The 23,125-nt window shown below is 29.9% G+C and overlaps 2 protein-coding genes across 5 annotated transcripts; both read right to left on the reverse strand.

The window, feature by feature from the left end:
* Window positions 1–1,200: 1,200 nt before the first annotated feature.
* On the reverse strand, window positions 1,201–11,526 carry LOC105769283 (patatin-like protein 2). Of its 3 annotated transcripts, none has more exons than XM_052631756.1 (7): window positions 11,303–11,526; window positions 11,023–11,210; window positions 10,696–10,882; window positions 10,425–10,586; window positions 10,018–10,320; window positions 1,645–1,817; window positions 1,201–1,522 (listed from the first exon to the last, which is right to left on the reverse strand). In XM_052631756.1, the coding sequence occupies exons 1-7, from the start codon at window positions 11,462–11,464 to the stop codon at window positions 1,420–1,422; spliced, it is 1,278 nt and encodes a 425-aa protein (XP_052487716.1). In that variant the 5' UTR covers window positions 11,465–11,526; the 3' UTR covers window positions 1,201–1,419. The 3 variants fall into 3 exon arrangements, with proteins under 3 accessions (XP_052487716.1, XP_052487717.1, XP_012445261.1); XM_052631757.1 differs by lacking the exons at window positions 10,018–10,320; window positions 10,425–10,586; window positions 10,696–10,882; window positions 11,023–11,210; window positions 11,303–11,526 and adding exons at window positions 5,384–5,686; window positions 5,768–5,929; window positions 6,060–6,246; window positions 6,346–6,533; window positions 6,705–6,962; XM_012589807.2 differs by lacking the exons at window positions 1,201–1,522; window positions 1,645–1,817; window positions 10,018–10,320; ... (2 more) ...; window positions 11,023–11,210; window positions 11,303–11,526 and adding exons at window positions 4,649–5,007; window positions 5,120–5,292; window positions 5,384–5,686; ... (2 more) ...; window positions 6,346–6,533; window positions 6,705–6,961.
* A 1,777-nt stretch (window positions 11,527–13,303) lies between these two features.
* On the reverse strand, window positions 13,304–20,556 carry LOC105769284 (patatin-like protein 2). Of its 2 annotated transcripts, none has more exons than XM_012589809.2 (7): window positions 20,413–20,556; window positions 19,957–20,138; window positions 19,671–19,857; window positions 19,410–19,571; window positions 18,986–19,288; window positions 18,723–18,895; window positions 13,304–13,630 (listed from the first exon to the last, which is right to left on the reverse strand). In XM_012589809.2, the coding sequence occupies exons 1-7, from the start codon at window positions 20,527–20,529 to the stop codon at window positions 13,516–13,518; spliced, it is 1,239 nt and encodes a 412-aa protein (XP_012445263.1). In that variant the 5' UTR covers window positions 20,530–20,556; the 3' UTR covers window positions 13,304–13,515. The 2 variants fall into 2 exon arrangements, with proteins under 2 accessions (XP_012445263.1, XP_012445262.1); XM_012589808.2 differs by lacking the exon at window positions 13,304–13,630 and adding an exon at window positions 18,477–18,639.
* Between the last annotated feature and the right edge of the window lie 2,569 nt (window positions 20,557–23,125).

Here is a 23,125-nt window from a genome sequence, read left to right on the forward strand (position 1 = left end):
TCCCTGATGAGTTGGATGTTTCCTCTCATAAAAGATATAGGTTCTTGAGTTTCCTCATTAATGGAAATAAACTCTCCCCACCACCCTGCCATTTGGAATGTCAAAATCTTCCACGCATGAATTGGCACACCATAGCAAGATAGCCAAACTCTTCGGTTCTCCATTTTAATTGAATCAGTCCATACTTGTTTCTTTAAGAACCATTCATCCAAGATTTTACCTTGTTCCAATACCACCTCCTTCATCTTTTCCTCACTTTCTAATACCATAAGCACTATTGTGCCCGAGATTCTTACAATTGAAAAACCAACAAGCCCCGCTTCACTCATCTTCATCGCTAGGTCTTCTAATATTTTTATAAAGTTTTTGCACCATCCTACCAAGCATCGTTGCAAACTATGTATTTTGTCATCAATAACCCCATGGACTCGTTTCCCTTTTAACACTTTGTTCATCATCTTTATCTTTACCATCGTTATCCCCTTCATGTCTAATAGCAACCCTCTCATTTCTCAGATCCCCAGCTTGTCTCTCAAATCGTTATCTTTGAACTTCTTCCTACTTCGAGTTATGTCCTTTCCTTCTCTAAAACGTCTTTCTGCCCTGAAACTGAACCATGTTCCGACCCAACCGTTGGTTCATCATCATAAAATCATCAAGCCTTTCAATGGCTCTCCTTGCATCACGAATGCTCCCATACCTTACAAAACCAAATCTTCTACCAGCAGCTCCTCTCTTCTTCGGTATAAACACATCCATTACCCTTCCATGATATCCAAAAAGCTGTTGCATCCATCTCCAATGCCTTCTTTCCGGTAGATTATTGACAAAAACTGAGACACAACCTTTCCGATCCCGGCCTTGTTCATCTTTTTTTTACCTTTTCAGTCCCGAAGTCTTTCACCTCTCTGGTCCCAAACGAGCTCAGCTCTTTGGTTCTCCGTCCAGTAACTATGTTAACAATACGATTTGAACTTATATTTAAATTGTTAATTTTTTATAATAAAATCAAAATTATTGGATTTGATTAGGTACATAATTCACAAGACTAGGAGCAGGTACGAGAAAGAAGTACTTATTCACAATTTGAACTTGATGTCTACTTCGAACATGATTTCAAACATAAATTATTGTTGCGAATTGAATAAAATGTTACGAAATTAAAGACAATATATATAAAAGTGCGTGGAAATATGATAATTTAAAAGAAGAAGAAGAAATAATTAATCGATTACAAATTGACTGCTGTAATTAATACACCATTAGCTACGCAAGCTAATTTTTTTGTTTTTTAAGAAAAGAAGAAGGCAAAACATGCTACATATATATGAATTTCTGAAATAAAATAATAAAATAATTCAAGGCTAATCAGGGGTAGTTAAAAGCTAATTCAATTAAATTTCTGAAATTCCTAAGAAATTAAGAAGATGGGTCAGTTGTTCTATGCCCTGCAAGCTGGTGCTTTCCAAGTGGTGATGTCATGTCACGAAGCCGTTTTTCCTTAGATAGCACTTGAGCTAATCTGCAAGCCAAAAATAATCCCAATTAGCACCATATATGCATATATAGTAGACTAATAAGTAATAACATAAGGTGGAACTCAGAGAATATGATACATGTTGGAGTAACTATATATTTATATACCTGATGAGCGCCTCCTCATTTGTACCCTGATTAGAAGGCTCAAATTTACCATTCTCCAAGTTCACCCTGGAAACTGGTTTTTTCAGCAGATTTTCCCCAACTTTTACAAGATTCTCCAAGTTTTCTTTTGTAGCGATATCCACAGATGCCACCGTCCCACTCAATGTATCGTCCTGCAAATTGTTTTAGGCTTGAATTAGGTCACGTATGTATATGCTAGGTCTTTTTTATGTTATATATGACTTAGCAGCTACATTTCCCAATAAAAGAATGAATCTTGATTTCTCTGTCTCTTCCATATATAGATCATATACCTGAATACGGAGATAACTTTTTTCAGATTTAAGTGCTTTGAAAACTGTAGCATTGTGAAAGTCCACCATATCACTGCTTGCTTGCATGAAGACATCAATGAGCGGAGTGGAGTGTTCGCAGGTCAACCATCCCAAGAGACCCCATTTTGAATAATTTTAACTCGCCATTTATTTAATTTTTGAATAATTGTGACTTCATTACGCAAAGAAAGTAGGAATCTGGTACATAAGAAACTGTGTACAGCAGTAGAAACAGTGAAATGAAGTAGTAATGACTAATGGTTTCCTCTAATATCATGTATACCCCAAGCTAAACACAATCTATTATTTACAATATCATTTCAGTCTCAAACTTATTACCTCTTTAATTTTGTTTAAAACCTCTGCCTCTGTCATTTGAACTGCTATAAAACAATAGTTATCAATGCCTTCCTTTAATCTCTTCATTGTCCACATCAACTCATGTTGCCAATTTCCAGCTTGCGTTTGCAATTGACAGAGCTGCAAAATCCCTTCCCAAATTACTTTAGTGAACCCGCAACCAAAAAACCAGATGGTCCCTAGTTTCCAGCTCCTCAAAGCACAATTTGCATATTCCATCAATATTCATCCCTCTCTGAATAAGCCTTGTTTTTATAGGAAGTCATAGCTAGTCACGATATCTATAACAAAGCAAATTTTAACTTTTGTTATTTATCAAATCACTCAAAAATAGATGAAAAAATTAATAAATATTAATTTTGCTAACATGACATTCACGTGATCATAATTCACGTGGATGCCATGTTAACAAATAATTAATTTTTAAAATATAAAAAATTAAAAAGTAACAAAATGGTTAAAATTAAAAATTGCTAACGTGACATACATGTGGACTTCTATGTGGATATCATATCAACAAAGTTAACATGCATTCATTTTAATAATTTAATAATTAATATAAATTCAAGTACTAAAAAATAAAAAGAAATTAAATGAGAGATAAAATAAATTTTTATAAAATTATAGAACTAAATAATTCATTATACAAGAAAAAGTTTGCTCACATCCACTTATATATAGACAAATTTAAGCTACAAAATTTTGGGTGAAACTTACCTTTTTACCTGGTTAAGGATCACTATAAAAGTCTACATTTATGAATAAGGCTCACAAAATCACAATAAATAAGCTGAGGTTTATGTATTTTTAATTTATTAAGCTTTCAAATATTTTATTTAGATAAAAAAAACAAAATTAAAGAGGTTATAAATATAAAATATTTTGAGTATGATTAGGAAAAAGAAGAAACAAGTCTCCATTGAAAATTTGGTGGCTCAGGGATGGTTAGCGCATAATTAAAGACTTGACTTTCCATGTTACAACCCCACACGCAAGTTGTTGTCCCATCATTAACTCTTCCATCTAACATTTGCAAACAAGGTATTATTATTGTTAGATAGAAATGGCTAGAATCATAAATGCTCCCGTTATTACATATGCAGATACTGTCATCTTTAAAAAAAATACTGTCATCTATTACAAGCACAACAATATTAATCATGTCTATCTATATGTAGAAAACACAAATTCAACGTTCTAAATTTTACTATTAATGATAAGTAGGAAGTCGGTTCATGTATTGCCTCTCTGCAAAAACACTATTATTGTAAGCTAGAAGATTACATCAGTTGAATTGACACATTTATAATATATATATATATATATAAAGGAGTGATTGAGTTGATCTAATATTTTATAAAATAAAAACATTAATGTGAGTATATTTTATTATTTTAAATTAATGAAATATTTATTGAGATTTAAATTTAAAAATTAAAATTTTAATGTCTCAAATTTATCATTTTAATTAAAATTTTAATTATTTTGTTATAAATATATTTGTTACATAATTTTTCCATCTAGATAATAAACATACAATTAGGAGTGAGCAAAACTCTTTAACTCGAAAAAATCGAAAAAAAAATTTTAGTTTCGAGTTTCTTCGAGTAAACTCAAATAAGTTTTAGCTTTTCGAATTTGAGTTAAGTTGAATTCTACAATTCGAATAATTTGAATAACTCAAATTGTTGTAAATACCTCATTTGGTCCTTGCAAATTTTAGAAATGAGAAAATTGATCATTTTCAACAAAAAGTATAAAATAATTCAAAATAATTTTCAAAATTTCAAAATATTTATAAAAATCTAAAATTTCATATATTTTAAAAATATTATATAAATTTAAAAAAGTAAAAATTATAAAAAAATCTAAAGAATATATGAAAATGTTCAATTTTAAAAAAAACTAAAATAATAATTATCACTTCCAATTTATCATATTAAAGTATCTTATTTTCTCTTATTTTAGATATATATAGGGTTACAAATTTATACACTCTAACATGAAATTAATTATATTTTAACAAGATTTTATTTTTACAGATTCAATATTTTTATTTTGACATGTTTAGTTTTTAATTTAGCTTGATTCAACTCAATTTCATTTCACTTAATTGAATTAGAAAAAAATAAATTAAATTAGGATGATAAAATAAGACTGGTCAAAATTGATAAACTCAAAATTTTGAACTCCTATTAATAAATTTGAAACATATGTTAAATAATATTTTATATTTGCCAACAAGCCTGTTATTAATATCCAAAATAAAGTTATAATTATCATCTCCTAATTCGTTCATTTGTAACGTGTAAAAACGAAAACAATATTATTTTATATTTACTAAAAACGAACACAGAAAACAAGCCAAGTTGTTTTCGATAGTTGACACCAAATTCGATAAAATGCCACGATGAATTACTAGATAAAACATATAAAGCTTAATTTGGCTTATGTAGATGGATTAACGTCTACAGGTCAACATAGTTATTATTGCTACTAGCAATTCTTCATGACTTTGCATTTAAGACCTATCTTCTTTCAAAACTAAATAGATTATGTGGTAGTGTTATTAACGTGAGCGCATTCTTCATTTTTCTTCATCGCAAGTTTTCCAAGGGGTGATCTCATCTCACGAAGCTGCTTCTCCTTGGAAAGAACTGCTGCTAATCTGTAGATTAATGAAGCAGAAATAATGCAATATATAGATGACTGTATTTGTGTGTTAAGGCAATAATATAATTACATGTAAGAAACAGTCAAAATGTTAAGTTGTATAGTACCTGATGAGAGCCTCTCCATTGGTTACCTTGCCAGCTGGTTCGAATTGACCATTCTCCAAATTCACTCTGGAAACAGACTTATTTAGCAATTCTTCTCCGACTTTCACAAGATTCTCAAGGTTTTCCTTGGTAGCAATATCCACAGATGATATTTGCTGAGAGAGTGTATCATCCTGCATAATTTTGAGCTTTGGGTCATACATATATATATAGATGATATATGCTAGCTGTTCACCAAGTAAGATTTGAACAACAAATCTAAACCTGAATTCGGAGATAACTGTTTTCAGATTGAAGGGCTTGAAAAACTGTGGCAATATGAAAGTCGACCATGTCACTGCTTGCTTGCATGAAAATATCCACCAAAGGAGTAGAATGCTCACTGGTCAACCATCCCAAAACTCCCCATTTAGCTGCCATATTAGCATGGTACTTCCCTTCTGATTTGGGTGAACCAGTCCCCAAAGATACAACCAGGAACCGAGCGTAGTCAGTGGGCTTTATTGGAAAAAATTCGGGATTCCCTCGAAGTATTTCTTTAGTCACTTCGTTCATAGCCACTAAAGTCTGAAAGAGCAACAAAATTCAGATTGTCACCAAGAATTCGAATAACGCAAATCTCATCATGTTAAAATGAAATATATATACCGGGTTATTAGCAGCAACCCCTCCATCGATAAGGTTGAATTCTTTTGTTTTGCCAGTGGAATCTTGGGTTTGAAAATGATGGGCAGGAAGGTAAGTTGGAGCTGCTGAAGTTGCAATGCAAATATCCGACAGTAAAGCATCGGTGCAAGGATCGCTCTTTACCTACACGATGGAAATTTAATAATAAATTCCAAACAACACTAAAAAATGTATTAGACAAAAATGAAAACTATTTCCTAGTTTTCTTGCATTTGTTTCTATTCCATTACAAGGAGTAAATATTATAGTGGACCTCATAGGTGGAGAATATTCTTGGCTGGAGTTGCTTGATGTCAAAAGTTGGGATCACAACGTTAGTCAAGGTCTGGTGCAATTTAGTTTCTCCCAGCTTTTCCCTCACAATATCATGAAGATATTTACCGTCATATTTTGGTCCCATTAGTGATTTGACCACATTTGCAGCTGGTGCAAAGGGAGAACTGTCAAGTAACAAGGCACAAATCATCTTAATAATTGCTTCAGAAATTATTTTTATTAATTATATTCATCTTGAAGAGATTTACAAAATAATGATTTACGTATTTTGAGGAAAGATTTTAGGGCAGTGTTCAAGGTAGAACTCATTGATATCTTTGGCAGCAAAAAGGGGGCGATTCTCTTTTTTGGGATCTGGGGTAGTTAGCATGGCAGTGACGAGGCCACCAGTGCTCGTCCCAGAAATAATATCAAAATAATCAGCCAATCTCGCTTGCTCACCATCCAGCTTCTGTATATAGCCAAAACCCAAAATTCATAAGAAAAAAGCAACATATATGGATGATAAAAGCTCCAATCTAACCTTAACCAGGGAAGGATTAATGAGAGATTATATATATGCATGAATCCCGTTCCCAGCTATAGTAAGCAAGAAATAAAAAATGCAAGTGATAGTTTTTACCTGAAGCTGAGACTCTAAAAAAGCAAGTATAGTTCCAGGAATAAGCCCTCTGATACCCCCTCCATCAATGCTAAGAAGAGTAATCAAATTCCCATATGTGGGAGGTTGAAGAGGTGATCTCGGGCTATCTGTGAAGAAGTTGAATTTTGTAATAATATGTTTAGGAATTCCTTCCATGGGGGAAGATAAGAAACTTGTCGTTAAGGTTTGTGAGAATGAGAAAGGATATGAGCAACTGGAATGGCTAAGTCATCATACTGTGGGACATGCAAAGGGGTATTTATCGAGGCCTGGTTTGAAACTTTCAACAACGTTACAATAATCCTAATTCAATCACGTATCTTACCTTCCATTCGTAACAAATTAAAGTAGACTTGTAGGTTACTCAATTTCTAAACCCTTCAAATATCACAATCACAAATTGCAAGTTTTTCTCTTACTTCATTACTTGTCGAAATATGAAAACTTAGAGTTAAATTTTTAAAAGAAAATATGGCCTTTTTATAAAATTAACCCAAAAAATTTAATTAATTATATAAATGACCCTTTTTTTTAATTAAACACATAAATGACTTAAAATCTACAGTGAAAGTTGGTGGAGCCAACGAGTTTTAGCGCCACCAGCATGCCACGTCAGCAACCAGGATAAAAAAATTATTTTTTTGGTGAAGCCATGTAGAATAGCGCCACCTATATAAATACCAGAAAAATATTAAATTTCTGAAAAAATAGAGGGACTTTAAAAAAAAATTCCCTTTTTGATGGAGCCAAATAAATTGCACCACCCGTTTCCAAAGTTGCCCGCCCCCTTTTCCTTTTAAAATTTTAAATATATAAAGAAAAACTTTTTTTGTCTTTACCTATTAAAATATATTTTAAAATTTTGACATTAGTTATACTTAAATTTTTTTTAATATGTTTAAAATTTTAATATATTTTAATATATTAAAATTTTAAAATTAGTTATACTCAACATTTTCTTTAACATATTTAGAATTTTAATATATTTAAATTTTTAAAGTTTTTAAAATATTAAAAATATTAAAATATTTTTTCTCTTTACCTATTAAAATAAATTAAATATATTAAAATTTTAAAATATATTTTAAAAATATATTGAATATATTGAAATTTTAAAATTGATTATACTTAGTATTTTTTAATATATTTAATTTTTAAAAATATATTAAATATATTAACATTTTAAAATTGGTTATACTTAACATTTTTAATATATTTAAAATTTTAATATATTTAAGTTTTAAGTTTTTAAAGTTTAAAATATATTAAGAAAATCTTTTTGTCTTTACCTATTAAAATATATATTAAGTATATTAAAATTTTAAATATATTAAAATTTTAAAATTAATTATACTTAACATTTTTTAATATATTTAAAATTTTAAAAATTTAAAAAAATCACATTGGGAACTGGTGGTGCCAACTTATTTGGCTCCACTAGAAAATGGAAATTTTTTTCATAGTCCCCCTGTTTTTCAGAAATTATAGTATTTCCTTAATATTTATACAGGTAACGCCATTCTACATAAGAAACTTTGATTATGAGTCGAATATATATATATATATATATATATATATATATATATATATATAACTTTAATTATGATTCCTTACATATCTAAAAAATAAATACATTAATTTATTTTTAATTATTTGTATATGCAATATATAAACATAAAATGATGTTATACCATTGATTGTGTTAGTAGTTTAAGAAATGGATCAAATCAAAACTTTATGTATAGAATTGCATAAAATCAAAATATATAAAATTGTACATTAAACCAAAGTTCATGTGTACTTTTAAGATTTATCTCTCTTAAAAATTAGAACACAAATAAATAAGACACGTGACAATTTCTCAAACTTTTTGTGGAGTTAGAATTTTCCAATACCAAATAATAATCCATATTTCTTATAGTTGTTTCTAACAAAAAATATTTCTTATAATTGTAGCTTCATTAATATCTATTATTTGTTACGGTATCCTTAGGTGCTACAGTATCAATTTTAAAATCCGATGTTTCTTTGGAATTGGATATTCGAAAACCAAATTATAAAATTTGGGAAATATTTATAATATTTCTATAAACATTTAAAACACTTTTAAAATTTATTTTTTTATAATTAAAGCAAAAATAAAGTAATTATAGTAGCTGAATTGACAAAATTGTAAAATTGAGAAGTTAAAGTTATAATTATACCTAACTTTTAGTATAGTTGACGAAAAAATTAACAGAAATACTGAAAATGTGTAATTTGAAAAGTAGAAAGACCACTTTTGAAGAAATAAAATAGAGGAACTAATAAATCAAGGGGAATACATGGACCTTGGCCCTCAAAAATAAAAAAATTACTATCTACCCCATATACATAATAAAATTATAAATTAATATTTAGTATAAAATTACACTTTGACTCACAAATGAAAAAGAAAATCATATTAAAATGATAAAATGATAAATTAATATATAATAAAATTATAATTTAACCGTAACCCATAAAAAGGTTTTTGAATTAGCCAAGTATAATAACTATCCTTAAAGCTTTAACCTTTGATAGAAATAGGTTTGCCAACTTTTAGTCAGGTTGACTTTTATTTATCCTTAAAGCTCTAATTTTTTTGTTTTTAAGAAAAGAAGGCGGCAAAACATGCTATATATATGAATTTCTGAAATAAAATAATAATATAATTCAAGGCTAATCATGGGTAGTCAAAAGCTAATTCAATTAAATTTCTGAAATTCCTAAGAAATTAAGAAGATGAATCAGTTGTTCTATGCCCTGCAAGCTGGGTTTCCAAGTGGTGATGTCATGTCACGAAGCCGTTTTTCCTTAGATAGCACTTGAGCTAATCTGCAAGCCAAAAATAATCCCAATTAGCACCATATATGCATATATAGTAGACTAATAAGTAATAACATAAGGTGGAACTCAGAGAATATGATACATGTTGGAGTAACTATATATTTATATACCTGACGAGCGCCTCCTCATTTGTACCCTGATTAGAAGGCTCAAATTTACCATTCTCCAAGTTCACCTTGGAAACTGGTTTTTTCAGCAGACTTTCCCCAACTTTTACAAGATTCTCCAAGTTTTCTTTTGTAGCGATATCCACAGATGCCACCGTCCCACTCAATGTATCATCCTGCAAATTGTTTTAGGCTTGAATTAGGTCACGTATGTATATGCTAGGTCTCTTTTATGTTATATATGACTTAGCAGCTACATTTCCCAATAAAAGAATGAATCTTGATTTCTCTGTCTCTTCCATATATAGATCATATACCTGAATACGGAGATAACTTTTTTCAGATTTAAGTGCTTTGAAAACAGTAGCATTGTGAAAGTCCACCATATCACTGCTTGCTTGCATGAAGACATCAATGAGCGGAGTGGAGTGTTCGCAGGTCAACCATCCCAAGAGACCCCATTTTGCTGCCATGTGAGCAGTGTACTTCTCTTCACATTTCTGGGAACCGGTGCCCAAGGATAAAACTTGGAAGCGAGCATAGTCGTTTGGCTTTATAGGGAAGAAATCAGGGCTCCCGCGAGTGATCGCTTTGCTCACTTCATTGATGGCTATTAAGGTCTCCAAGAATTAACCCAAATGAACAGCATATATGTGAAGATTAAGGTTTCTGTGAACTACTTGTAACATCAATTCCATCATTTTAGATAGATATAAATACATACGGGATTATTAGCAGCAACTCCACCGTCAATAAGATGGAATTCTTGAACTTTGCCAGTGGAATCCTTGGTCTCAAACTGATGGGCTGGAAGATAAGTTGGCGCAGCAGACGTTCCTATGCATATATCGGAGAGCAAAGCATTTCTGCAAGGGTTGTTCTTTACCTACAAAATTACATATATGTCAGGGAAAAAAAAAGAAGAAAAAAAGGCAAAGGAGGAGATTATAACTTAAATATGTAGTAATAGGGTATTTGATGCAGTCTAATAAAACCTCATAGGAGGAAAAGATTTTTGGATGGAGCTGTTTGATGTCAAACGTAGGGATGACAACATTTGTCAGTGTTTGGTGCAATCGGGTTTCTCCCAACTTCTCTCTAACAATCTTGTGCAGATATTGGCCATCATACTTGGGACCAGTTAGTAATTTCACCAAATTTGTAGCTGGGGCAAATGGGGTGCTGTTACATATAACAAAAAGGAGATATCATGTCAGACTCCCCGTAATCATAGTATATCATTTATATGACATTTGTTGGTATGATTTTTGCTTCGGTTTTATTCTCATCTACAAGTCTACAAATGATCATCAGTTAATTACCAATCTTGGGGGAAGATTTTTGGGCAGTGTTCAAGATAGAAATCGCTGATATCTTTGGCAGCGAAAAGGGGGCGATTTCCGTTATTGGGATCTGGGGTCGTCAGCATGGCAGTGACGAGGCCACCCGTACTAGTCCCAGTTATGACATCAAAATAGTCTGCCAGTCTCGCTTCCTCACCATCCAGCTTCTGTAAATAGCAAAATTAACATGCATATATATTAGCGTACAAAATGGTAAAAATATGAGTCCAATAATGAATGAAAACAAATTTGTAGCAACCTGAAGCTGAGACTCTAAAAAGGCAAGAATAGTTCCGGGGATAAGCCCCCTAATTCCACCTCCATCAATGCTGAGAACAGTGATTAAGTTCCCGTAGGTGGGAGCTTGAAGGGGAGATTTTGGGCTTGCAACTGCAAAATTGTCTTGTGGGATACTTCCCATTATGATGACTGAGATCGAATGTATTCGGGGTTTCAGCAAGAGAACTAGTAGAATAAGCTGTATAAAAGCTTTATCTGTTAATTAGTACGTTTGATGCTCTCTGGAGGAAGGCATGTCATGGGTATTTATACAGTTGAAGGCAGCACTACTTCTCTCTCTCTCATGCATGCTAAATTGAATCATTCAACGATGCCATTAGTCTTCTTGCAAAACGAAAACGACTTGCAAGAAACTTTTAGAAAGGAGATTAAAGTCATCAATGTTGACTACACTCAAAGGCAACTTTCGTACGCCAGTAGCCAATGATCAGTACTGCCGCTGGTGTGATAATACTCGAGTATATACGTTGTTGCTGTAACCGTAGCAACCTTGTAGTGCATGCGCTGAAAATTTGCAACAATGCTGATACGAAGATTTCAACTCTTTTTTATCAAAGTTCTTGTTTTGTACTTTTAAAAGCCATGAATATTTTCAAATTAACTCCTGGATCTCCACAATTACAGCGTCAAACGCTTGTGGAAATGGGAAACTTCGAAGCAATTTCACTAAAAAATTGTGATTCATATGAGGCTAAAGCTTTCTTAATTTGTCATCTAAATCATTTTTACTTCTTCTAAATTAGAAGAGTAGTAGGAGAAAGGTCTGCAAGTTTGGAGGGTAGGGTAGAACCAAATTAGGAGACAAGTTTGAAGGGTGGAAGGACATGACGGCAGTAGCAACTCTCTCAACCCTTTTTTTTCGTAAAACTAACCTTGTTTTACATTTTTATGGCTTCTGTATAATTGATATTTTATCAATATATTTTAACTTTTCATAATTTTGTTTATAGATGTTTGATAATATAAAATAAATAATTTGATAGATTTTTTGACAAAAAATGTTGGAAATAATAAGTAAATAAGAGTTACTTATCACTTAATCGAGAACATTTTAATTAATTTAATACAAAAATTTACTTTTAAAATTTACTTTTATTTAAAACAAAGTGAAGTGAAATGTTTAAAATTAAGGATAAAATATAGAATATATATATTTAGAATTTAGAATATATATTTATAGAAAAGTCTAATTATATTCAGTAATTAAATTTAATTAATATATCAAATAATTTCAGGACACTTAAATTTTCAATATTTATTTTTCAACACTCAATTTTTAGTTTATCAAGTAATATCTTAGTTAGAATTTTTTTAAAAATATTCTTTTTACAAAGTAAGTTATATGATTATATGGGATATTGTTGTCATTTTATATTTATATAAATTAATAAAAAAATACACATAATGAGATTTGCATCAAGATTATTATGAACTTTAACCTTTTAACTAAAACATTATTTAATTTGTATATAAACTTGCCAATTGAGTTTTAGTTCGATTGACATCGGTATTATTGCTATTGTAAGAGGACATGAGTTCAATTGCGTTGAAACATATTATTCTTTTATTTAAAGGTTAGGAAAGGGCATCTACCAACACCTAGATTAGGCCAGGAACCAAGTCTTAACGTTAACTTTAACGTCGGATAAATGGATATTACTATTGGTTTAGCAAAAAAAGGCTAAAAATTTCCTTCTCTTGACTTTGTTGCTCTCATTATTATTTTAACATTTAACATTTTCTTTTTGTAAAACATTTTCCAGCTAACGTATGCAGCGTGCTGCACTTCATCAACCACCTTATTAGATAAAAATGGTGGCTATATTACGTATGCAGATACTGTCATCTTTATCGGTTCTATTTCAAGCACAGCAATATTAATTATGTCATTACAGATGTAGAAATGACAAGTTCAACGTTGTAATATTACTAATAATGATATAAGTAGGAGTTGGTTCACGTTTGCCTCTGCAAAAACACTTCCATTCTAGGCAAGAAGATCAAACGAGTTGAAAATGACACACTTCATTTTCGACTTATGTAATGGCTTGATAAAGGCGGGTCTTGGTATGGGATTAACCGTCTACCGGTCAACTTAGATCGTCATCATTAACTACTAGCAATTATACTTGACTTTGCATTGGAGACCACCTACGTTTAAAACTAACTAAATTAGGTCATTGTGTTATTAATCTGAGCGCATCCTTTATTCTCCTTCATCGCAAAGTTTCCAAGAGGTGATCTCATGTCGCGAAGCCGCTTCTCCATGGAAAGAACTTCTGCTAATCTGTAGATTATTATGTGTGAAGCAAGAAAAACAAAACCTACATGAAACAGGCAACGAAAAAGTTGAGTGTATACCTGATGAGAGCGTCCTCATTTGTTACCGTGCCAGCTGGTTCGAATTGACCATTCTCCAAATTCACTCTGGAAACAGGTTTTTTTAGCAATTCTTGTCCGACTTTCACAAGATTCTCAAGGTTTTCCTTGGTAGCAATATCCACAGTTGACATTTGCTGAGAGAGTGTATCATCCTGTATGATTTTGACCCTTGAGTCATACATACATACATGTTTTTAAGAGACAATTTTCTTTTAATATCACCAAGTATGATTTGAACAAAAATCTAAACCTGAATTCGGAGATAACTATCTTCAGAATGAAGGGCTTGAAAAAATCCGGCAATGTGAAAGTCCACCATGTCACTGCTTGCTTGCATGAAAATATCCACCAATGGAGTAGAGTGCTCACTGGTCAACGATCCGAAAACTCCCCTTTTAGCTGCTAGATTAGCATGGTTTGTTAGCACTTTTTGGCAGGAATTTTTAAGAGATCGAAAACTAGTTTCAAATTATCCATTAGTTATCATCTTAAGACTGACGAGTAGACTAAAGTGGTAAAACATGTATTTGGAAGATTATTTGGTATGCATATCAAGATAGAGACACTACAACAATTAAATATTTTAGTGACAATATAGTTGTGACAATAAAAAATTTCATTTTTTTGTGGTGGTATACCACATCCTAGGACTCAACCAAACATATAACAGCATATATGAAGCCTTGTATGGTCAAGATCCACCCTTGCATTGTCTCTATTTGGGTGGAGCTTCTATGGTAGTAATTGTGGATATCAGCTTATAGTTAAGGGAAGCAACTATGAAGAAGTTAAAATTTTATCTTCAAAGAGCCCGAGATCCAATGAAATCTATGGCTGACAAGAAAAGTGAAGGAGAGTTTGATGTGGGGGATATGGTGCATTTGAAATTGCAACCTTATAAGCAACAATCTGTGAAGAGTAGTTAGGAGCTTGCAACCAAATTCATCGAGACCTATCCTGTGGTGGCTAAGGTAGAAAAGGTTGAATAAAAGTACAGTTTTGAGCGAGGTCAAAGGTACACTCTACCTTCCTTGTTTTGCAGTTGAAGATACAAATGAGGAATAGTGGGTATTGATGGCGCTATGGTGAAAGAGGTAGGTGGAGTATTGAAAAGAAGAATAGGTAAAAGGGCAATAGGGCTTTGATTGAGGTGTTACACTCCTTGATTTGCAGTAGAGATTTCCTACATTTTATCCTTGAGGACAAGGATCGTGTGCAGCAGGGGTATTGTTGTAAGCAAACATATAATGAAAATATATTTTATTAAAGATGGGATTTTATGGAATTGAGATTTCACGTTATCTTTTATCACTTTTCATTTCCAATAGGATAATGACAAATAAGATTTTCTTTCTGATTTTCAGCTTTTTTCTCTTAAAAAAAATTTAAGTATAATTAAAATGCTAAAATTAGAAAAAAAAATCTGATTTATCATTCTCTTATTGAAAAGAGATGGAGATGACGTGAAATCATAGTTTCATACAATATTTTTTCATTTGTATCAATAGTAACTAAATAACAATGATACAACGCAGTTTTGAACCTTATGATAATAATCCAAACGTTGACGTTTTATCAGTTGTAACAAAATACTGAAATTGGTTAACTCAACCATTTTAAATAACTCTTTCTTTAATCTTTCTCTCCTCTCTTATTGACCTAATTATTTCTTTCGGGTACCTTAAACCTAACTATTTTATATTTTAAGAATTTAGACAAGGTGTATTGATACAAATAAATTAACAAACTTTTGATTGGTCTAAAACTTTTTGATCATCGAAATTCAATGTATATCGCCATCTCATTTTCTTGTTTTCACACTCAAAACCAAATTTACTATTTGGACTTTCTTCAAGACCTCCCTTCACCCTTAATTAATAATAAACAATTCCGATTCTAGATGTTATTAACTTGCAAAACTGTATTACATATTCAGTACGTTTCTCATACGTTAAATAAATCAACTGGATATGCATCCTTTTTAATTGCCAATACAAATTTTCCTTCTTTTTTTCTTCACAAGCCTTTATGATGGGTGTGGCATACCAATCTTGTTATTTTGGCACCAATAAAGAAAGAACTTACCAGCAGGTATATTTATAAATTGTATATTATTTGCTCAATTTAGTCAGTTGGATTCAATTAATTTGAGGTTGAATTAGATTTTGGCTTCCTCACTTAGTTCAATTCAATTTATTTGAGCTTGGCATAGATTTTAATTTTTAATGTAATAATTCGTTTCACACAACACAATCCAAATTTATCTTATAAATGACATAAATTATTGTACATTCGTTAACTTTATTTTATATAAAATAATTAAAGTGTTTATTGTACATAAAATTTATTATTTTATGATATTACATGAATTAATGAAACTAATTTTTATTGTTAATTATTATATTATATTGACAATTGAATAACTTTTTGTTTTTCAGATTAACTTAATACTCATATTCTAGAATATTTCTTCTAAAACCCAAATAATATACTCATTATTACCCAAACTCAAAATAAACTAATTATAGCCCGAATCTCAACTACAAATAAAATGAAATTAAACTTAATACCTAAATACAATTTTCAAAGTTAAAACCCGATTTTAAATCTAATTTTAAAAACAATATTTTATTAAGGTGTTATTTTTTCATAATACTCTATGAATTGCTAGTTATAATTATAAACAATATGATAAATTACACTTAACTATTGATGTTATATCTTTTATTATAATCAATAATAGAATAATGATTATTATATTAAATCTTATAAACTACATTATTTCATTATATAATATTATATCACATCCTATAATAATTGAGTAGTGCATATGTATATTCATTCTTATCATATATTTTTGTTTATTATTATATTAGTTGAAATATGTTTTAAGTCCCTATACTTTTGAACTTTTGAAAGTTAGCCATTCTATTATGTTATATAATATTATATCATATCATATAATATATAATACATTAATAGTTTATACATATGCATCAATGACAAACATTATATTATCATATAGTACTATATATTTTATTATGATTTATAATAAAATAATAGTAGTACATTATATATCATTATTTATTATTATATTGGTTGAAATATGTTCTAAGTCCCTATACTTTTCATACATTTGAAAGTTAGCCCTCCTACTATATTATATAATATCATGTAATACTATATATTTTATTATAATCTATAATATAATAATAGCTATATATAATAGTAGTATATTATATATAAATTATTATACATTATTGTTTATTATTACACAAGGTTGAAATATGCTCCAAGTCCCTATACTTTTGTACATTTAAAAGTTAACCCTCCTACTATATTATATATATAATGCTATATCATATAGAATATAATATATTAATAATTTTATACATGCATCAATGATTGAACATTAAAATATTATGTAATTTTCTATCTTTTATTATAATCTATAATATAATAATATTTATATATAATATTAATACATTATATATTACATATTATTATATATTATTGTTTATTATTATAGTGGTTGAAATTTGCTCTAAGTTTCTATGCTTTTTATGCATTTGAAAGTTAGCCTTCCTACTATATTATATAATGCTATCTCATATCATATATTAATATTTTATATACATGTATATATATATGCATAAATGATTAATATTATAATATCATGTAATACTATATTTTTATTATAATCTATATTATAATAATAGTTATATATAATAGTAGTACACTATATATTACTTATTATTGTATATTATTGTTTATTGTTATAGTAGTTAAAAATGCTTTAAGTCTCTATATTTTTCAGTACTTACGAAAGTTAGCCCTATTACTATATTATATAATATTATATCATATCATAAAATATATTAATGGTTTATATATATATATATGTATCGATAATTAAACATTACAATATCATGTAATTTTATATCTTTTATTATAATCTATATGAAAATAATAGTTATATACGTGTTAATATTTTTAGTAATAGTTATATATTATATTATATTATATTATTAATTACATGCATTATATTATTATTTTATGTATTAGTAATATACAAATTTAGTATATCGGTTTAAGGTGAAGTAAGGTGATTGGTTTCGTAATAGTTATATAATATATTAGCATATTATCATTAAAGTTTAATTTTATAGATGGTAATAATTATTAGTTATATATTTATTACACATATATAATTATAGTCATAAAAATAATTTATATTAAATTAATACTTTTAAAATTTTATTTCACTTTATAAATTAACATAAAAATTTGTTATTAATTACTTTTCCTATTAATAATTTTTAATATAAATATGCAAGGCTTATGAATACATTTTCAAAAAATAAAGAATTATCATTTATTTTTATTTTAAGTAATATTATAAAATTGTATTAATTATTAATATTTATTATGATAATTTATAAAGTCGAACTTTTTTAGATTTTGAATTAGAGACTCAGATTAAATTGACTTCAATTACTCGAGTCATTAAAAAATTGGACCGACAGGAACGAACTGTTGAACTCGAGCATATCTTGCTTTTCAAGTCGGCCCAAGGGAGGGCCTGGAATTGGCTCTATTTCAACAGGTATCAAAGAATTATAATATATAGTTGTGTATATAAAAGAAAGAAGCAAATTTTGCAACTTTTATATTCAAAGAAAACAGCTTTGGCCAAAAAAGATACACAAATATTCAAAGAAAACAGCAATATTTTGAAGGACAAAGTCGGGATTTTCAAGGCTGGCGAGTCCACCTGATTTATATGCAATTGACTAAATGGTAACTAAATGTGCAGTTTAACAATTAGATGCATTTCTTAATTTTGTGGCAGTTGTTCCACGTGGTGCTTTCATGTCACGAAGCCGCTTCTCCTTGGATAGCACTTTAGCCATTCTGAAGGTAAAGATAATGCATAAGATTGGTATGAAAATCAGATAATATGATGCAGAAAATTCGAAAATTATAGTAGTAAATACCTTATGAGAGCCTCTTCATTTGTTCCCTGGTTACAGGGCTCAAATTTACCAGTCTCCAAGTTCACCCTTGAAACTGGTTTTTTCAATAAATCTTCTCCAACTTTCACAAGATTCTCCAAGTTTTCTTTAGTAGAAATATCCACAGATGCAAGTGGACCCTCTAGTGTATCGTCCTGCTTTTGTTCTTAAATCATGAGTTAAATCTAGTTTTTCCGAGTCAAAACATGTAAACGGATTATATATATGTATATAACTATATATACCTGGATACGGAGATAACTATTTTCAGATTGAAAGGCTTGGAAAACAGCGGCAAGGTGATATTCAGCCATGTCGCTGCTTGCTTGGGTGAAAACATCGACCAATGGAGAAGAGTTTTCACTACTCAACCATCCCAAAATTCCCCATTTGGCAGAGTTCTCTGAATCAAACTTCCCTTCCGATTTGGCTGAACCAGTGCCCAAAGATATAACCACGAACTTAGAATAGTCTGTTGGTTTTATTGGAAAGTATTTAGGGGCTCTGCGAACGATTTCTTTGGTCATTTCGCTTACAGCAACTAAAGCCTGGAAGGATTAGTAAACATGCATGTTATTGATTTCATTTAATTATAGGATTACTTGTAATACAAATCTCATTTCATAAAAGAGACGAATAAAAATATATTATACAAATATTAATGAGTACCGGATCGTTTGCAGCAACAGCACCATCAATGAGATGGAATTCTTTTGCTACACCATTAGAATCTTCGGTTTTAAAATAGTGAGCTGGTAGGTAAGTTGGAGCTGCGGAGGTTCCAATGCATATATCCGAGAGCAAAGCATCTTTCCAAGGGTTAATCTTCAGCTAATTATGAAGGACCAGAGATTAGAGAAACAACTCAATAATGAACCTTTGCATTTCTTACTCTCCCTTCATTTCAGACTACAAATAAGCTAAATGTACCTCATAGGTGGAGAAGATTTTTGGCTGGAGTTGCTTGATGTCAAAAGTTGGGATCACAACGTTGGTCAGTGTCTGGCTCAATCTTGCATCTCCCAACTTTTCTCTTAAGAGCTTATGCAGATATTTACCATCATATTTCGGCCCTGCCATAGTTTTCATCAAACTTGCAGCAGCTGCAAATGGCGATCTGACATTACCAACGAAAAGAGTCACGTAAATACATTAAATGAGAAAACACTACTTTAATTGCAATTTTGCTTCTATATAGCCTATATATGAATATTACGTGTCTTGGGGGAAAATTTTAGGACAGTGTCCAAGATAAAAGTCCTTTATATCTTTTGCAGCAAAAAGAGGACGATTCTTCTCGTTCGGGGCTGTTATCATGGCAGTCACTAGGCCGCCGGTACTAGTCCCAGCAATGATATCAAAATAGTCAGCAAGTCTCGCCTCCTCACCATCCAGTTTCTGTAAATAACCAAACGTAAAACAAACAACTATTACAATCAACAGGTCTTATTAATAGATAAAAAGGGTCAAAAATGCATTTATCTACATAGCTAGCCAGCTACACTGTCTCTAGTAAAAAGAAATGGCAAATCATCAGCAGTTTCTCACTATGAAATGCATGCGTACCTACATGCAGTAATGTTCATAAATTGCCACTTTAGAAGTTCAAATAGGAACATGGCTCATCTTATCGAAAACCAAATATGGAAGAATTAAAGCATATATTTTGTACCTGAAGTTGAGCCTCAAGAAAAGCAAGTATGGTTCCTGGTATGATCCCTCTAATCCCACCTCCATCAATGCTAAGGATGGTGATTATTTCACCGTAGGTGGGAAGTTGATGTTTCATTTAGTCAAGGGAGAAAGAGGAGCTTGTATTATTTCTTTGATGGCCTTAACTAAGATATATATATATATATATAGAGAGAGAGAGAGAGAGAGCAATGAGGTGATAATATGATATATGTTGTGTTTGTTTTCTGTACTCTTTGAGGAATGCAAGAGCTGCTATTTATGGACTTGAGATCGTTGCTCAAGTTTGACATATTCCATTTTCATTGGCATTTTTATGATTTTCTATTTCAGTTTATGTCATATATAGGTAGATAGTTTCCAGAGGGGACTGTTACGGTGGCTTAGTGGCCTTGTACCCAAAAAATTTTGCAAAATTTTAATTTTTTTAAATTTTCATTATACCTTTTAATTTTTTAAAATATTTTAATTAAATTTTCTTAAATTTTTTAAAAAATCTCTTTAATCTCACAAATTTTAATTAAACTTTAATTTTTTTAAAAATCTTATTAAACTCCTAATTTTTCTAATATTTTATTAATCTCCCAATATTTGATCTTAAGATCCACCACTGATAAATTTTCTCATACAATTGATCCTTATTTTTCTTCCGGTACTTACATAAGATTAATTGACTTAATGATTATGTACCCTTTTAAAATTAAGGTTTAACTCCTTTTTTAATAACTTTGTCCACCAAAAAACAAATTAAGTTTATAGAAAATGTCTGCAAAAGCACATTATATGTATGTGGATAGTGGATACATATCATTGAATTAGAAGGATATGCCAAACATTAGGTTTTCAAGAATAATTAGGAACTAGTACATTCCTCATGAATAAAATTGACTTTAGAAAATTGGATAAACAAAGGTAAAATAATCCCAAAAAATGTAAATTAACTAAAAAGAAAAAAAGAAGAAGAGGTTGTCAAAGTATCAAACTTGCAGATCTGAAATCATCATGTAATGATGTTATAGGAATGTGGCTAACCTAAACTGCAAAATTCTTCTAATTTTATAACTACTGGCAGCCCTATTTTCGATATTTTTAGGATATTAGGCATAACAATAAAATGGGAATTAAATTTTTAAAAGTTAAAGAATTTTTTTAAAGTCCCTTAAAAGTTGGTAAAAAGATTTTTGGGTCTTTAAAAGCTAAAAAATATAAAATTTGAGACTCTTTAAAAATTGAAAAACAACATTTTGCACCCCTTTCAACTTTGGAACCTGAGCGGCCGTACCTCCAGACGATCCGAGGGCCGAGCTTGATTATTGGCTCATGTTATCTTTTCAAAATAAGGAACAAGCTTAGTAAAATTAAATTTTATGTTTTATTTTTACTTTTACTTTTTATAATTATGTATTACACTATTTACTAAATTATTTTTTATAAGAATCTTTTGTATCAAATCTATTCTTAAGTGAAATAAAATTACAAAATTTAAGTAAGAAAATTTACATAAAAATTATGAATGAAAAAATATTAATAAATACAATTACATGTAAATTATATAATATATTATAATTATTTAATTTAAAAATTAAAAGAAAGACAAAAATGTGTATAACAATTATCTTAGCGGACAACTAGATTATTATAGACGGCTCAAGGTTGATTGTAATCCAATAAACTATAAAAATGATATTTCATAAATGTTGTTATTTGAATTTGAGTTTATTGTTAGTCTAACGTAGAAAAAAGTTTGGTCAACTGGATTTTAGTTTGAAGCCAAAGTTTATTTCTCTTCTGGAGACTTTTGCCTGAAGGAAGTCTTATAAAAGGTTCCTGCACTATAGAGAATAAATTAATCAAATAATTTTAGAAGAAAAAAAAAGTTGGGTAAAAAGGAAAAGGTATACCTATATATTTTGTAACCTAAACTTGATTTATTGTATCAAATTAGTAATTAACTTTTCTTTTTGTTAAATTAGGTACTCAAACTTGGGTTCAAGATTTAATTTGGTACTTAAAATTTTTTATTCTATAAAGTAACGAACTTGACATTTTGGTTCAAATTGATACATGAACTTGGCTTCTTAGTTTAAATTGGTTTAAACAAGTCATTTATCGTAAATATTAATTCGGATAAAAAATAAGCTCAAATACCAATTTAAATCAATAAGCCAAATATAGATATCTAATTGGACAAAAATTTTACCTATTAATTCAACAAAAATAATTATATATTTATAAAATAAAATATTGGTCAATTAGATATGTTTCACAAATAAAACAAGCTTCAATATTGGTGAATTCTGCACGTATACTTTTTTCTTTTTGGGTCAATTTTTACTTATATTTTTGTGTTAATATACAAACTTCCAAGAAAGTGAGTCTTCGTTTTGAATTTTGTTATAAGAGAATATATTGAGCAAACCTTTGTTTACTATTGAGTCATCTTCAAATTTTTGTTTTTTTGTTAAATAATAGAAGAAAGAAAATCACGTGTTGATAGTTATAGTTAGGCAGGGTGGCTGTGATTAAGTTCGGTCGAGCCGAACATTAAAAACAAATAAGCCCATTAAGCATTGGACCATCAAATATTTCCAGACCAGATATCTTGTCTTAGGCCCTTTAAGTTATGTAGACCGGACTGGACCGAAATAGTTTGTTCTACATATGAAATATATATCAAGCCTTCACATCCCACC

This window comes from Gossypium raimondii, chromosome 5 (assembly GCF_025698545.1).
Source record: "Gossypium raimondii isolate GPD5lz chromosome 5, ASM2569854v1, whole genome shotgun sequence".
Taxonomy (NCBI): domain Eukaryota; kingdom Viridiplantae; phylum Streptophyta; class Magnoliopsida; order Malvales; family Malvaceae; genus Gossypium; species Gossypium raimondii.